This window comes from Dermochelys coriacea, chromosome 9 (genome assembly GCF_009764565.3).
Source record: "Dermochelys coriacea isolate rDerCor1 chromosome 9, rDerCor1.pri.v4, whole genome shotgun sequence".
Lineage (NCBI taxonomy): Eukaryota > Metazoa > Chordata > Testudines > Dermochelyidae > Dermochelys > Dermochelys coriacea.
The window spans coordinates 50,175,667-50,191,127 of NC_050076.1; the positions used below are offsets into that span (position 1 = coordinate 50,175,667).

General features: G+C 42.7%; 1 protein-coding gene across 6 annotated transcripts in view; it reads left to right on the plus strand.

The window, feature by feature from the left end:
* The window catches only part of VPS8 (VPS8 subunit of CORVET complex), a 229,976-nt gene that overhangs the window by 42,636 nt on the left and 171,879 nt on the right, over positions 1 to 15,461 (plus strand). For all 6 annotated transcript variants that reach the window (XM_038417053.2, XM_038417055.2, XM_043492809.1 and 3 more), the window contains 5 exons: positions 2,181 to 2,248; positions 3,200 to 3,353; positions 3,472 to 3,531; positions 4,273 to 4,380; positions 12,358 to 12,438. In XM_038417053.2, coding sequence (XP_038272981.1) covers positions 2,181 to 2,248; positions 3,200 to 3,353; positions 3,472 to 3,531; positions 4,273 to 4,380; positions 12,358 to 12,438 — 471 coding nt within the window. The remainder of the gene's footprint in view (positions 1 to 2,180; positions 2,249 to 3,199; positions 3,354 to 3,471; positions 3,532 to 4,272; positions 4,381 to 12,357; positions 12,439 to 15,461) is intronic.

A 15,461-nucleotide genomic window follows, 5' to 3' on the forward strand; every position in this document is an offset into this window, starting at 1 on the left:
AACCAATTCCTTATCCACCTTTCAATGTTCATATTGATCCCTATCTTTTCCAATTTAAATAATAATTCCCCATGTGGCATGGTATCAAACGCCTTACTGAAATCTAGGTAAATTAGATCCACTGCGTTTCCTTTGTCTAAAAAATCTGGTACTTTCTCAAAGAAGGAGATCAGGTTGGTTTGGCATGATCTACCTTTTGTAAAACCATGTTGTATTTTGTCCCATTTACCATTGACTTCAATGTCCTTAACTAATTTCTCCTTCAAAATTTTTTCCAGGACCTTGCATACTACAGATGTCAAACTAACAGGCCTGTAGTTACCCGGATCACTTTTTTTTTCCCTTTCTTAAAAATAGGAACTATATTAGCAATTCTCCAATCGTTCGGTACAACTCCTGAGTTTACAATTGGCAGAGGCCAATACCATCGAATTGCACAGCACTACATCTACAGTACCCAAAATTCAACCCAGGAAGGTTGATCTTGGCGCTACTCCCTCATTGGGGAGGAGTACAGCAGTTTATTTTAAGAGACCTTTAGGTCGGCGGAACAGGGTTGGTTGTGTAGACCCATTCCTTATAAGATCGACCTAACCTCGTAGTATAGACAGGCCTGACTATTCAAAGACTGAGACACAGTGGCGTTGGAAGATCCATTACGCCATCTGGCACTCTTTGCTCACACCTGAGAACAGACTTCTGTCCAGGGCAAAAAGAAATATTACAATTTGGACTGAGAGATGATACTTTAAACCAGATTATCTCTTGTGATTTACAGTCATGGGCAATGGCCAGCTTAGTATTTTCTCTGATTTAATATATTTAAATTTACAACTTTGCCAGCATGGGGATTAAATTAACCTGGGACCCCTCTATTGTTTATAATAAAATGGGGCACACAGATTCATTTTGTGTATTTACTGATGGGATTTATTTTCCCCATTTAGTGCCAAAAGTAATGTCAGCCATGCCATGCTAACTCACAGCTTTGGATCTTTTTATATTATTCCACTTACAACTTTGTGGGAAGTTAAATAACTTTAAAGACAATGAAACTGTAGATGGGTAGTTCCAAAAGAAAAGACGCATGTCCTGAAGGATGTTGCTTTGTGAAGGCAAAGCTCAGTTGGACTCTTCCATCACAGTGATGTGTCTGGAGAACATTGTGCACCTATATGCAGAGTGATGCAGGCATTTTAGAAAAATACACTTCTCCTCATCAAGACTTCCTTGTGATAACACAGCGTAGGATAAAGCTAGAACACTTTAACCATATTTCCTTCCTTTTCCCCTCAGGTGTTCATATTACACTCTGAATTGGTCCTATGAAATTGTAGTCTTTTTCTCTTTAAATAAATCTTTGTGGTAATGTAGAAAGTTTGATTTCTGCAGTAAATATGTGTGTAGGGGGAAATCTTGGTTACTCGCTTTGGACATTGTTTAAAGCAATATATGAATGAATAAATCAATCTACGTTCACCTACTTAACATTATAAAACTGTGGGATAAGCCAGAGACCTTAGAGCTTGTGGTCTCCTTTAGATTACTAAATCTATTTAGGAAGATTTAGTTTCACAATTAGTGCCATTACAGTAGTGACACGTGCAGTAGCATAGTATTTGACTTTTTACCATGGTATTTTTATACTTGGAATAAAAATACTGCAAATGCCATAATAAATTCTAATACTATAACTGCTAAATGTTTAAAAAGAAAAGGAGTACTTGTGACATCTTAGAGACTAACAAATTTATTAGAGCATAAGCTTTCGTGAGCTACAACTCACTTCATCGGTATGCATCCAATGAAGTGAGCTGTAGCTCGCGAAAGCTTATGCTCTAATAAATTTTAGTCTCTAAGGTGCCACAAGTACTCCTTTTCTTTTTATGGATGCAGACTAACATGGCTGCTACTCTGAAACCTGCTAAATGTTTGTATTTTATGGCAAATAACTTCGTGTTCAGACTGCAAGTTAAAGATCTCATTGTAGGGTTTTTTCCAGTATGAATTTGTAAACACAAAGAATAATGTGCTAAATGTGGCATTTCTGTTTCATTAAGAGTATTAACATGCCACAACTTTAAAAATATCCCAGAAGTGGGTTTTTTCTGCTGAAAGCTTTGACTTTTTTTTTAATTTAAAATTGAGACAGAAAAGGTATAATCTAATTCTCTGTTCAGTTTACAGATGACCCAACGCTTGCAATTTGCAATGACAGTGGAGGCTCCGTGTTTGAGCTGTCATTTAAGTAAGAGAATAACTAAGTTTTGTGGGAAAGTGACAGTAGAGAGGAGTCTTAATTCTGAATCAAAGTTTTTAGAGCTAAAAAGATTTGAACCAATAGGGTATCTTCCAAATGGTGAGAAACTCATAGATCAGGACCTTAATAAAATCAAATCAAATCAAAGTACAAAGTTTTTTATTTCAAACCCTACAGCAGAAGTAGCATGGAATCTTTCTCTGCCTAAATCATTAAGCAATGTTTAAGACCTCCACACCCACAGCAAACATTTGGGGATCACAAGGAGAGAGTATTCATCCTAATGTAGCACAGTTCAACAGATTCCTCCCTATCTTGGACCATATGTTGGATCTAAGATTTGACCTTACAACTGCAGTAAAATATGCATTTTGATTAAAGTTGGATACATTTGGACAGGCGTGAAAAAGGAACTAGAGCAGATTGGTGACTGCAGCTGTGGGGGAAATACCATTTCCTTAGAAGCTCCTGGCAGCTGCCCCAAAGTTGCTCCCTCTCTCTCAGCCTGCAGTGCAGATTTTAATCTTCAGGCCCAGTTCTCCCAAATCTTTCACTGGCAATAGCTGCAAGGTAGTTCTCGGCAGCTTTCTTCCTTTGTGAATAACTTGTGTTATATGCAGCTGTGGGCAGAGACAGGAGTATGGCATTAGGGCCTGACAAGTTACAATGGGTGGGATAGTGGTAGCTCCTGGTAACAGGCCAGGAGCTGCTAAAATGCTCTTAAAGCAGAATCCCAATGACTCATCCTGTCTGTAACTATGATATGCCTTGAAATGCCATAAAAGCAGTATCCCTAACTCTTACCAGGCATTGTGAAAAGATTTTTTTTTTAAAGTAGTTATCTGAGATCATGTTTTGAATTTTTTTTTTTTAAAGTGTTGGGCAGGCCCATTCTTGGCACTGGCCAGGTATTCATCAAGTTGATTGCTTTGTTTTCAGGAGAGTTATGGGTGTGAGAACATGTGAGTCTCGATGTCTGTTCAGTGGTTCCAAGGGAGAAGTTTGCTGTATTGAGCCCTTACATGCAAAGACTGAATTGAGAGATCATCCTATCACCCAGTACTCACTACTGGCAATGGCTTCCCTAACTAAGGTATTCTGTGTCTCTCATAATCTATCTGTGGTAAATTTAAAATGAAAGATACTGAAAAATATAGATTTAAATTATTTTTGTAACTTTTTTTTATTTTTTTGTTTTTTTTGGGCTAAAGATTCTAGTCATTGGCTTGAAACCATCTTTGAAGGTGTGGATGACTTTTCCCTATGGTCGTGTGAGTAACAAATAGCTTCTTTTTGGATTAAGGTCACAGACCACTCTTATGGTGAAGTTCGCTCTTAGATCTTTGTATGAGGGAGTTATGGCAGAGGAGACTATGGACCTGATTCATACCAGGACTGGGACTGAGATGGGAGGCAGTGTTTCCGAAGGCTGCCTCAGATGCAATAACTTCTATGGGTGGCTCCTGCAAGCAGAGATAGCGGAGGTATAGGAATTCCTCGGCCATGCCTCCCTGAGGTAGTGGCTCCCATGGCATGGGGCATAAAGCTGATTATGACCTGTAGTTGACACCATAAGGGGGAAGAACTTTAAGGTGTCCCTTCAGGGCAGAGTTAGTGCCCTAATTGTACATTTTCATATCTTAACACATTTGGAGCTCAATCATATAATTCTTAGTTTTGGAATAAATACAACTTGCCTGTAACATACTTTACTATGTCCTCTCAGTCTTAACTCCTTTTTAACATAATTTTTACTGGTAATTTGTACACAGTGCATTAGAATGCCGTGTTTCTCTGTGGACAATGTTGCAGAGAAAATACGATCTTTTTGGTGCCAAAAGTTTGCTTTTTCTGACTTTCTAAATGGATTTTCAAGTGCTGGAGCAGACAGAGACCTCTGGCATCAAGAGTTCTATCTGACCTGTTCGTATATCACACTGAAATCAGAGTGAGTGTCAACCTAATTCTGAGTACACAGTATTATAAAGGGGCTGTTCTGTCTCTCTTTTTAGATGGATCCCTCTAGTGTGCCACTGCTGGCATGGCATTTTGTTGCTGTACAGAACTTTGTGAACCCCATGCTTGCCTTCTGTCGAGGAGATGTTGTTCATTTTCTTTTGGTAAGTTTGAATTGCTTGTTGCCTATTGTCTTCTAGATAATCACCTCTAAAACACTGGGACAGAAAATAATTTACTGTGGGTCGATGTCATCCTATGATGCGAATCACTGCAGTTCACTTTTGAATTGGGAAAGATGTGGTGTCCTTTTTTTTTAATTGGCTTGGCAATGGTGTGAGACAGTGCCATTGTATAAATGTACCCCAAGTTTAACATGGCTAGATCAAGTGTGTTTGTAGTTTAATATAATGAAGTTAAAAAATGTTTTCTCTGGATCCATGCTTCTTCCTCCGCTTAACAATCTTTATTGAGTTGTCCTGATTTGGGGCCCAGTCCAATCTCAATGAAGTTAGTAGGAGCTGGAATGGTTCTTAAGGTATGTCTACATTGCATTGTAAACCTGGACTCAAACTCATGTTTGAGCCCAAACCGTCCTACCATCCACACACAAATATTTCTGACTTGGGTGACTAACTCCTCAGGATCTGATTTGTAGGTCCTGCCGGGGTGGTGGGACTTGGACCAAGTTCTGTCGTTTCGCTGTGTGGACACAGCTCGAGCCTGGGTTCCCAGACTCATGTCTGGAGAGTCTGCCAATGCTGTCCCACAATGTCTTGGGCCAGCGTTTATTGGTCCTCTATCACTTAAGTACCTACTGGATACCCAGAAACTGGAAGCACCCCTTTGTTCCAGTGCTGACTGTTGAACTTGGAACACAGTTAACCAGTTCCTGTGTTAGCTATGGCCAGCAACAAGAAGTAGTTCAGCATTAAGCCCCACACCAGATGTGCTGCTAGCTTACCATGGGAATGCAGCCAGATTCTGGTTAATCTCTGGTGCAAGGAAAACAAGACATTTGACATCAGCAAGAATACCAGAAATGATCACGTCTTACCAGGAAATTGCAGAGAAGCTTGTGACATTGATGGTTCACTGGACAGCTGATCAGTGCCGAGTGTGAATCAAGTAACTCGATCCGATTACCGCCAAGTCAGGGATGACAATCACGTCTCTGGGAACTCCCTGTCTTCCTGCCTCTTCTGTGAGGAATTCAGCCAGGTGCTGGGAACTGTGCCAACCACTGCGCACACAGTGGTATGTTATTCTCTAAGTGAAGATGGCACCTTTATGATCCCTGATCCACAGGTGCCACAAGATCAAGCTCAGGAAGTGATGTTTTTTGCACATTCCTGTCCCCGAGGAACCTTTGCGGCTGGAGCAGCTACCACATGTCCTGGGTCCATACTCTGAGGAGATGTTTGAGGATGCCCTGGGGGAGCAGCAGGCAGTGGAACCAGAAGTAGAAGTGGCACTGGAACTTGGTAAGTTTCTGCCTTCAGGTTTGTTAGTATATGGATGGGATGGACTTCTGGCTTATGACCCAGTGAAATGATTATTACAAGCCAGGTATTGCAGCATGTATCTGCTAATGAGACAATGCACGCCAATGCCACGGCCTGACCCACAGCCACCCCCAAAACATGGAATTCAAAATGGCTACTGGGAAGTTAAAACAAAAACTAAACAAGCAGTTATGATGATATTTTTAACTATATACTCATAGGTTACAAAGTTATGTTGGGGCATTAAAATTAAGGGCCTTGTACTGCCTTCCCTGAAAGTATGCCCCACTGTACAGTTTGGCCACACCAGACCATCCCAAACTGCCTGTTCAGTTAGTCTAAACTGTAATGGGTATGTGTGTGTAGTAGTTCCGTGGGTACCATATTAAACATCCAAAATGCAGAAGGGGATGGTATTCAGGTGATGGATGCTCTGTTACGAGTCCAGGCCGTTCCTGGGATAGGTATTTAATTCTTGGATGCTGTATCATGAGTCCAAATTGTCCAGGATGTGTTTGTAGTCCATGGCGAGCTGCAGTGTTGTAAGCCCAAGCTGCACTGCGTTCACTGCATGAATGCAGGGAGCTTTCAGGGAGGCTGCAATACATCTGCCCACTAGAGTACTATCCTGTTAATCCCACCATGAATTTTCACCAAATCCTATTCGCTGCTGATTGCCAGCTCTTCCTGGAGCAGGAACTACAGATAAACAGTCACATTTCAGAGCAGGACATACTTATTAGGGCCTCCTCTGTAGGCCACTAGCCCCCTCCATTTATAGATTTGTGTATGGTACACATAAAAAGCTTTTTAGCAGACACGTCTGGCTTGCTCCTGGTAGCCTTGAACAGAAGATCCCTTTGCTATGTCTTCCAGAAAGTGGACTGCCTAAACAGATTCTAAAGCCATAGGTAGCAAACCACAGCAAGTGTCCCTCTGCCTGCAACCATAAGGGGCCAGTGGTATGGAAATTTTATAAATTGATTTTGTAAATTGGTCTTTATGATGATGTCTGATAGCTTTCTGCTCCGCACAGCTCTCAAGTATCTGAAGGGCATCTGAGAACTTTGGTTTTGTTATATTCTGGGGGGGGGGGGGAAGATTTGCTACAGAGGAAGTCAAATTTTTTTGGACATACTTTATTATCTGAGTATTCTTTCATTTGTCTTGGCAGACCCTTCCACCTCTGCAGGGCATCCACAGTCAATCAGGCGTCTTGCATTGTGTACACTCATACAGTGTCAAGGAGGAGGCTGATATTTAATGACAACTGCGGAACCAATGGGAGAAGGAACAGGCCAGGTTGAAGGACAGAGAGAGACTACAGAGCATGAGGAGAGATTGGCAGCATAGCTGGACCATGAGCTGTGCTTGAGTGCAGCACTGAGAGCTGTTTGAGGAGGAGCTTGTGCTCAAGACAGTAGGAGTGCAGGCTCCAGTTCCACCTGCACCTCCCACTCCAGCTCCTGGCCCTGAGTCCTCTCCACACTATGTCCTGCAGCCCACTTTGGACAGTTCTGTAGTTGGGTGGTCTGTGTTGCAAGGAATGAACACTTGCTGGAATGGGCAAATGTTCCCTGTTCATTCCTCCACTCCAGTGCAGCAGTGGCAAGTGTGTGCAAAACACATCAACAGGATCAAAGAGAACAAATTCTGGCTGTCAGGTTTTATTAAATGCATGTGTAAAAACAGTGTCTTGTTTGCACACAGGTGTGGTATTATGAGGATTGTTTATTACCTTAACTAAAACTGAACTACATAAATAGCAATCCATAAGCGGTGGGTTGAAGCACATGCCCATTTTACAAAATAAAGATAAATGCTTATAAAACATAATATAGTCTGTCATATCCATGAGCTTAAATTCTTCATAAAAACCATCACCACTGGTAGAAAGTGTGAAGGGGACCCAGCCAGTCCCTCAGGTAGTATTCAGTCACTGTTCCTATTATTGATATAGGGACATATACATAAATCTGTTGGGGCCATGCAAACCATAGTATGGGCACACAAAGCATCCCTGATTTCCATTGCATATGTGGATCTTGCTCCAGTTATGACAGGTGCTCTTTCTGGCTGTGTACCGGTTCAACAATACAGTAGTGCTATGAGTCCACTCCTGACAAAATGGCCCACCTTTTTCCTCAGAGACATTGTGCAGAGCACAGCAGGCCACAGTAATGTGGATGGCATTAGTAACGTTGGCATCCAAACGGTTCTACAAACAATGCCGACTGGATTTCAATATGCCAAACATGCATTCAGCCACCATTCTACAGCAGCTAAGAGTATAATTAAACCTACTTTGGCTAGGACCTCTGCAATCAGGATATGGTTTCATAAGCCATACCCAAAAAAAAAAAAAGTATATGGGGTCACCTGGGACAGTGACTCCATTTATAACAATGTCATTTGGTGGGATTAGTGTCATCACTTGTCCATGAAGGTAATGTCTTTATCTGCAGGAAATGCTGGCATGATGCACTTTACCAGTACAATCCATGCTATTGTCTGTGAATCTACGTCTGTGGTCAACTAGGGGCTGCAGGATGATGGAGTAGTATGGTTTGCAGTTTATACGTTCATGTGCTCCTTGAGGAGGACAAACTATGGACACATGAGTCCCATTAATGACCTGGGATCAGTTTGGAAAGCCCATTCTCTCAAAACAGGCAGTTATTTCAGAAAGACTGATGTACCTAAACGTGGTGGACATAAATAAACCTCTTCCCCCACAGTTGACTTGCCAGCACCAAACTGGTTAGCCATGGACCTGTAGGATTTGTGCTAACCATCTTCCTGAGGACTATTGCAACGCACTTCTGAACTGAAGTGGCTTATCTTCTGTGTTTGTCCTGAAGCTGGAAAGTCTAGCAAGCTGATCACAAACCTCCAAGAATGCTCACTTCTCCATGTGAAAGCTCTGGTTATCCCAGGTCCACATGATGACGAAATCCCACCAGTCAGTGCTTGTGGCTCTGCTGTAGAAGCACCTGTCTACTACATATGGGGAATCTGGAGTTATAGCAAGAATTATGAACGTCATCAGCAGGTTAGAGTCTGGCATGTCAGTCTCCTCCTTTCGAGAGGTGCTTTTGATAGGTCAGAAAATGTTGCTGAAATGTCCACCAGAGTCTCAGGAATGTTTTGCCTATTTCCTGAAATAGGAGTGAAAGCACAAGCCGGACAAGCTCTTCCAATGGCAGTTCATCCATGTTGCTGACTCCAGTTGCTGGGAGCATCAATATGGCTCAGCTGCACGTGTGGGCAAGCTGAGAATTTCCAGTCAAGTTGCTGCACGATGGACAGACAAGTTTTCATGGTGTACTGTGGGAACCCCAAAGCATAGAGCGACTATAACTGGGGAGCGTAGTAGGAAGCCTAGAATATGCCTCCAGAATCAAAGGTTTGACTCAGGTCTGTGTAATGCAGCATGGATACGTCAGCACAGTTGTGTGACTTGGGTCTAGAAATTGTAAACCTGGGTTCATTGTGCAGTGTAGACACACAAGTGTGGGCTTGCAAACACTGAGTCTGGAGATTTGTGTTCCACAGGCCTGGGTTTACATGCCCTTAGAGAGCAACTGAATTGGGGGGAGAGGATTTTTCCAGACTGCTGGATCTGAGGGATGTGCCTAGACTGTGTGTGGCTGAGAATGGCTAACTACTTGGGAAAGGCCCATTGGCTTGTGTCAGGGCATGAAGTTTCTCCAGTAGCAATATGATTAGAGAGCAAGTTGCTTATAAACTTATGATGTATTTTCAAGAGGAAGGATGGTCTTATGATTATAGGTAATATACTGGACTGTGACTTGAAAGATGAGATTCAGTGTCCATCTCTGCAAAGATTTCCTGTAAGACCTAGAGCAAGTCACTGAGCTCTTTGGGCTTTAGTTTTCCATCGGTATATAACTGAGATAATTCTCTCTCTCTCTCTCTCTCTCTCTCTCTCACCCTTTTGTTTTTATTTAAATTGTAGCCTCTGAAGTCTAGGGACTGTTTCTTACTATATGCTACTGCAACACCTAGAACATTGGGGCTCCTGTTTGAAGTCTATAGGTGCTATCATAATGCAAATATTGTTTCAAACAATATACTGTATAGTCAAAGTTTTTGAGGCAAGTAGTTGATACATTTACACCTTGTATAACGTTCAATTTGCAGTAGTGGCCATTTAAATTAACTACAATGTAAAAAGTTCTTTAATTTTATGCCACTGTCCTTATACTTGCTGAAAAATAGCTTCTGAGGGCAGAAATTTTTCACTGATATTTATTTGAGCCCTGAAGTGACTGCTTATTATTTAAAGACAGATTAAGTTCTTTACAGCTATATTTTGAACTATCCAAGTGCAAAGAAGCCTTATTTCAGACTTTGTTGCTCCAAACCCTATGTTTTGTGCTTGGATAAATCAAAATCTTCTTAATATTGAAACTCTAGACTTCGACTTACGTCGCTAATACTGGAGAGCTACTCAGCCCCTCAGCAAGAGCCCTCCCACAAGGGGTTAGCCCCCTTCTTTTCATTGTGAAATATTATACTGTGAGAGGCATTGTGAGAAATGATGGGCTCGATGGGTAATTGACTCTTCACATACATTATTCTTACCCTCTCTCTAAGATAATCTGTAGACGTGTCAAGTGTATACACCATCTTCTAAAAACCAGACTGTTTTTTAAATTAATACAACAAAAACTTCCTTGTGAAGGAGTTGGGGTTGTTACACAAACAGACAATATTCCTGACACACAACCACAACAACAAGGGAATAAAGATAAGCTAATTTACAGTACATTCCCTCTATTCCTTCGCTTCTAGGCGCACACTTTATTGTATGCCAAAGGTTCTCAAACTGCAGAATGTATTCGGGGGTGGAAGGACGGGACTTAAGCTTTAGGGGAAAAAAAATTCTGCTCACATTTTATCCACAGCAATGAATAACTAGCAAAGATGATTCTCCCTGACATATCAGGTCCTCATATGGCACTGTGTGCATTATGACAGATTTCTGTTAAGCTTGCATAGGATTATACAAAATCGTTGCCATCTGTATGTTAATCTGGTTGCTATGACATGGTGTGCGCTTTTAATTGTAAGCATGGATCAAAATCAATTTTGCTTTTGCTCTTATTACAATGGATTATTGGCTCTGTTTGAATCAATGCCTTCTTGTTTTTAATATTTAGTGAGTTACATGTTTTGTTTTTATTGGCATATACGCTTGTGTGGTGGGGGGCATAAAATATTAGACACAAAAAAGGGGTGCATGGTCAAATAACTTTGAGAATCACTGCTGTATTCCACAAGCCATGCACTTCAGCCATAACTCTGCGCACCCATCTATTCCTTTATTGTACTACCCTCTCCCAACACTAATATTGCAGATATGTAGTGTACTAGTTTGGAAACCTGGGATTCCTATGAGGGTAGAGTTAAGGTTGTGGTGTGAATAAAATCTGACCAGAAAGTATAGCTCCTGTTGGAAAAGGCTTATGTTCTCACAATGCATGAACTTTCTTTATTGGCAGCTATTGGCATTCAAACTTTCACTTATGACCGGTCTTGACAGGCTTAGATTTTTATCAGTGATGATTAGTAAATGTCTATTTCACTGTGCATACACAAACGCATGAAGAAATATTTCCTTTAATGATCATTGAAATTTACAGATATGCAAACTAAGAAAAATAGTGCTAGAGAACTTACTAGAGTTTGATTTAAGGATATTTTCTTTGTATATTTGATGTGATGTTGTCAATGTGTGTGTTAATAGTTAAAGTTTTAACTCTTGGAATCTCAAGGTCTACTGTCATTAAATAGTTCACTGACACCCCTCCTCTCCCCAGTTGTCTGACCTCCATAATTTCCCACAACTGTAAAAATGTAAATCGATAGAAAAATGGTTAAAACACACAATTTTGTGCAACTTTGGACATTTAAGTTGATTAAAAATAAAAAAGCTTAAATAAACATCAAGCTTGTTTGAAAACAAACCAAAAAAAACCCCACCACCCCAAAAGTTATGCCATTCCTAATTATTTGCAGTGTTGTAGCTTAGTTGGTTCCAGGATATTAGAGACACAAGGTGGGTGAGGTAATATGTATTGTTGGACCAGTTTCTAGTTATGATAGATGATAGCTAAAAATACCCTAAATCAAAACAAACCCATTGCACCCTGGATCTACCAAACATCAACATCTATCAATATTTGTACAGACACTTTTTTTTTTTTCAAAATAGATCAGTCAGCCCACAAAGGAAAGTTGGATTGCCATGGCCAAATTTTGACCAGTGCCCAGATTTGGGTACTTCCTATTAAAATGTATGAAAAGTAATTAAACAAAATACATTAGAAATACAAAGGACGTAAACTAACACTTTGTGACGTTAGACTCTGAAAAATCAATGACTTCTAGTGAGAAAATGAATTTATGCCCCATTTTAAGGCCATTTTAGGAAGCCGCCTCAGTGATGGTGCTGTTAACGGACACATCTAGAACACTGATACTGGAGAAAATCTGAAGACCCTGGAACTGGGCTTCCTTCCTCAGTGGAAGAAAATTTGTTCTCTCATGGCAGGTTTTGGGTTCAAGAAAGCACTAAGTTTGAGTGTTTGTCTTGTCTAATTCCATCAGGTGAAGAGAGATGACTCAGGTGCAATACATGTTACTAAGCAAAAGCAACTTCATCTGCACTATGACCTGATCAATTTTACTGTAAGTATTGATCCAGTAATGTTTTTTCCTTTGTGATCAGATGGAGATAATAGGCTGCTGTGGTTTTTAAATGCGTGTCAACATCCCTCAGCTTCAGGGTGCTGTAATTTCATTCTGCAAACTTATTCTAACAAACATAGCCCTCTCTTTTCGTGCATGCAAATTGACTATTTGGATCTGGAATTTACGAACTGAAATAAATTTATTTGCTGTAGCTTTTTCATAGAATCACATGTTTTAAAAATGGTTAAGTAGTGGCTATGGGGTGAAGAAAATAGGCTGTCCAAATCTGTACAGTGTGCAAACTAAAAAATGCACATCCCTGGTAAGCAAAGTGTATGAATGAAGGCTTTTTAAGCATGGGGCCAAATTTTATGGCCAGATTCTAAGTCCTTAAACATACTAAGTAATGGCTCCAAAGGTGCTGGGAAGCTCTAACATATTGGTTTCCGTTGTGCATATAGTTTGTTAAACATCAAACAGGAAGATAAGATGTTAACACAGAAATTTACATGCAAACCCTAAAAACACTTTTTAAAGAGCACTAAGGATATAACGATGATCTAAAGAAATGCCACAGTGAACCAGTTAGGTTTGTTGGCAGTTTTAAATCTCTAATCTAGCAAGTGAAATTTCTTGAAAAATAGATGCACTCTGAAAGCAAACAGAAAAGCCTTTTCAGTTTGGGAGTATGGCCTAATGTATAAATTTTAATAGGAATTGGATGAAGGACTAGTGAATTCAGTTCCTAGCTTTGGTGAGGTTTATTGTGTTCCTTTTACTAATGCTAATAAGACTTTCGGTCCCTTATCTTACTCAGGGGATTGAGAATAATTTTGTGTTCTTCTTAGAGTTCCAATTAGGTGTGTGCATGCCGTGTGCACAGTGGACAAAGTTTTTTCCCCTAGCAGCACCTGTCAAGTTGGCTGTGGAGCTCCCTAGAGTGGCGCCTCCATGGCGTTCAATATACGACTCTCCCGACCCGGCACCTCCTCAGTTCCTTCTTACCGCTAGTGATGGTCATTGGAACTGTGGTGACTTGCTTAGCAAGCTCTCCCTGTTTTTCCCTAGCTTTTCAGTTTAGTATAGTTAGAGTTCTCTAGCCTAGTTGAGTTTAGTTTAAGTAGATTACGGTAGTTACAACAGATAGCTGTTGGGAGTGGGCATTTCTCCTCCAACCTGACCGCGTTCTCCCCTTGGGGCCTTGGGCTTATGCCTAAGTCCCAGGGGTTCAAACCCTGCAAGACCTGCAACAAGCCCATGCCAACGGGCGACCCCCATGACACTTGTTTAAAGTGTCTACGGGAAGCGCACTACACGGACAAGTGAAAGATTTTGTAAAGGGTTTCACCCCAGAACAAAAAAGGAGCAGGACTTTTGCCTCAAGCACTTCCTTATGGAGGCAGTGCTCAGTCCACAAATTGCATGGTGCCACAAGACCCAGCACAGAGCTTATCGGTGCACAGTGCCCCTGTGGCAGTGGCAGAAGCAGCACTGCAGAAGGACTCGGGAAGAGACCCATGGCACCGTTGCTTCCCAGCGCTGAAACCAGTGGGAATGGCCTGGCACCAATCCCATTCCCCAGTGCAGGAGTGGCACTGGAAACGGGAGGAGTGGATCTCTGACTCCGGGACCCACGCCTTTGAAGCCAGCAAATGGGGCATGTCCCAGGGAGGAGCACCCATTGCCAAAAACTTTGGAGCCGGCACCGTCGATTTCGGCCCTGTAAGGGGGGATTGTAGAGTCCATTGCTGTTGGACTCCATGAGCCAGGTGATTGAGGAGGTGGAATTGCTAGACACCTTTGAGGCTGCAAGGGACTTGATTGCCATTACGGCACCATGGTCTCAGTCCTTCGAGTCAAGCCTGCGGTGCCACATGTGGCAATGTCTCGAGGCAAACCGGCGATTCTTAGTCCTTCAGCACTGTCGACGGAGGCAAAATACTGCTCAGGGTCCCGGTGCCGATCCCGCTCCTGGCACTGGTCGTCTCGACACCGGTCCGTGTCCCCACGCAGACCCTGGTCGCCGCACCATTCCCCAGCCCAACCATGCTCCGCACTGCCATCCTGGTCCCCGTTTTTGGACTTGGAGGCGAGGTCTAGATACTCTGAGCAGGATCGGCACGTGTCAGCCTGTGAAAGGCCTGATGTGGGTGCAGGGCCATGGCCTGCGCAGTGGCAGGGACCAGCACAATGGCCATTTTGGATCCTGTGGGCATAACACCAGGCCCAGGGCACCCAATCCAAGGGTTCCAGTTTGGCGGTGTCTGAACCAAGGGTGCTGGAGGCATTGGCCAGTCGCCCCATCCCCAGAGGTTCTGAGGAGGTACCGACTGCACTACTGCCCCTGGAACTGATCCCCGTTCCCGAGCCAGATCCAGGGGTGGTTGGCCGTGAAATAGAGGCGGGGCAGGAGGCCCCTGGGGACCAAGAGAGTCAGGAGGACCCTGTTCCCCCATTAGCCTCCTCGTCCTGCCCCGGATGAGGCGGTTGTGGGCACTCTGACCTCAGGGCTGTCACCCCATTGACAGCTGTGCCCACCAGGACCTCCTACGCAGGGTGGCGTGGATTGTGTTTGCAGGCCAAGAAGGTGGTAGAGTCAGAGGACCCTATGGTTGACATCTTGGCCACAGAAGGCCCCATCAAGGGTGGCTCTACCCCTTATCAAAACTATCTAGGCCAACACAAAGACCATTTGCCAGACCCCGGCTTCCATCCCTCCGTGAAGGGTGTGGAGAGAAAGTATTTAGTCCTTTCTAAGGGGTATGAATACCTCTTCACACACCCACAGCCCTGCTCATTTGCGGTAAACGAAGAGGAGAGGCAGATACATCAAGCCTCAGCGCCCAAGTCAAAGGGCGCCAAGCACCTGGATTTGTTCAGGCACAATGTGTACTCCAAGGGGGGCTTGCAACTCAGGATTGCCAACCAGCAGGCAATCCTGAGTAGATACAGCTTTAACTCCTGGAACTTGATGCTGAAATTTAAGGAACTGGTGCCAGCAGAGTCCAGGGAAGAGTTTG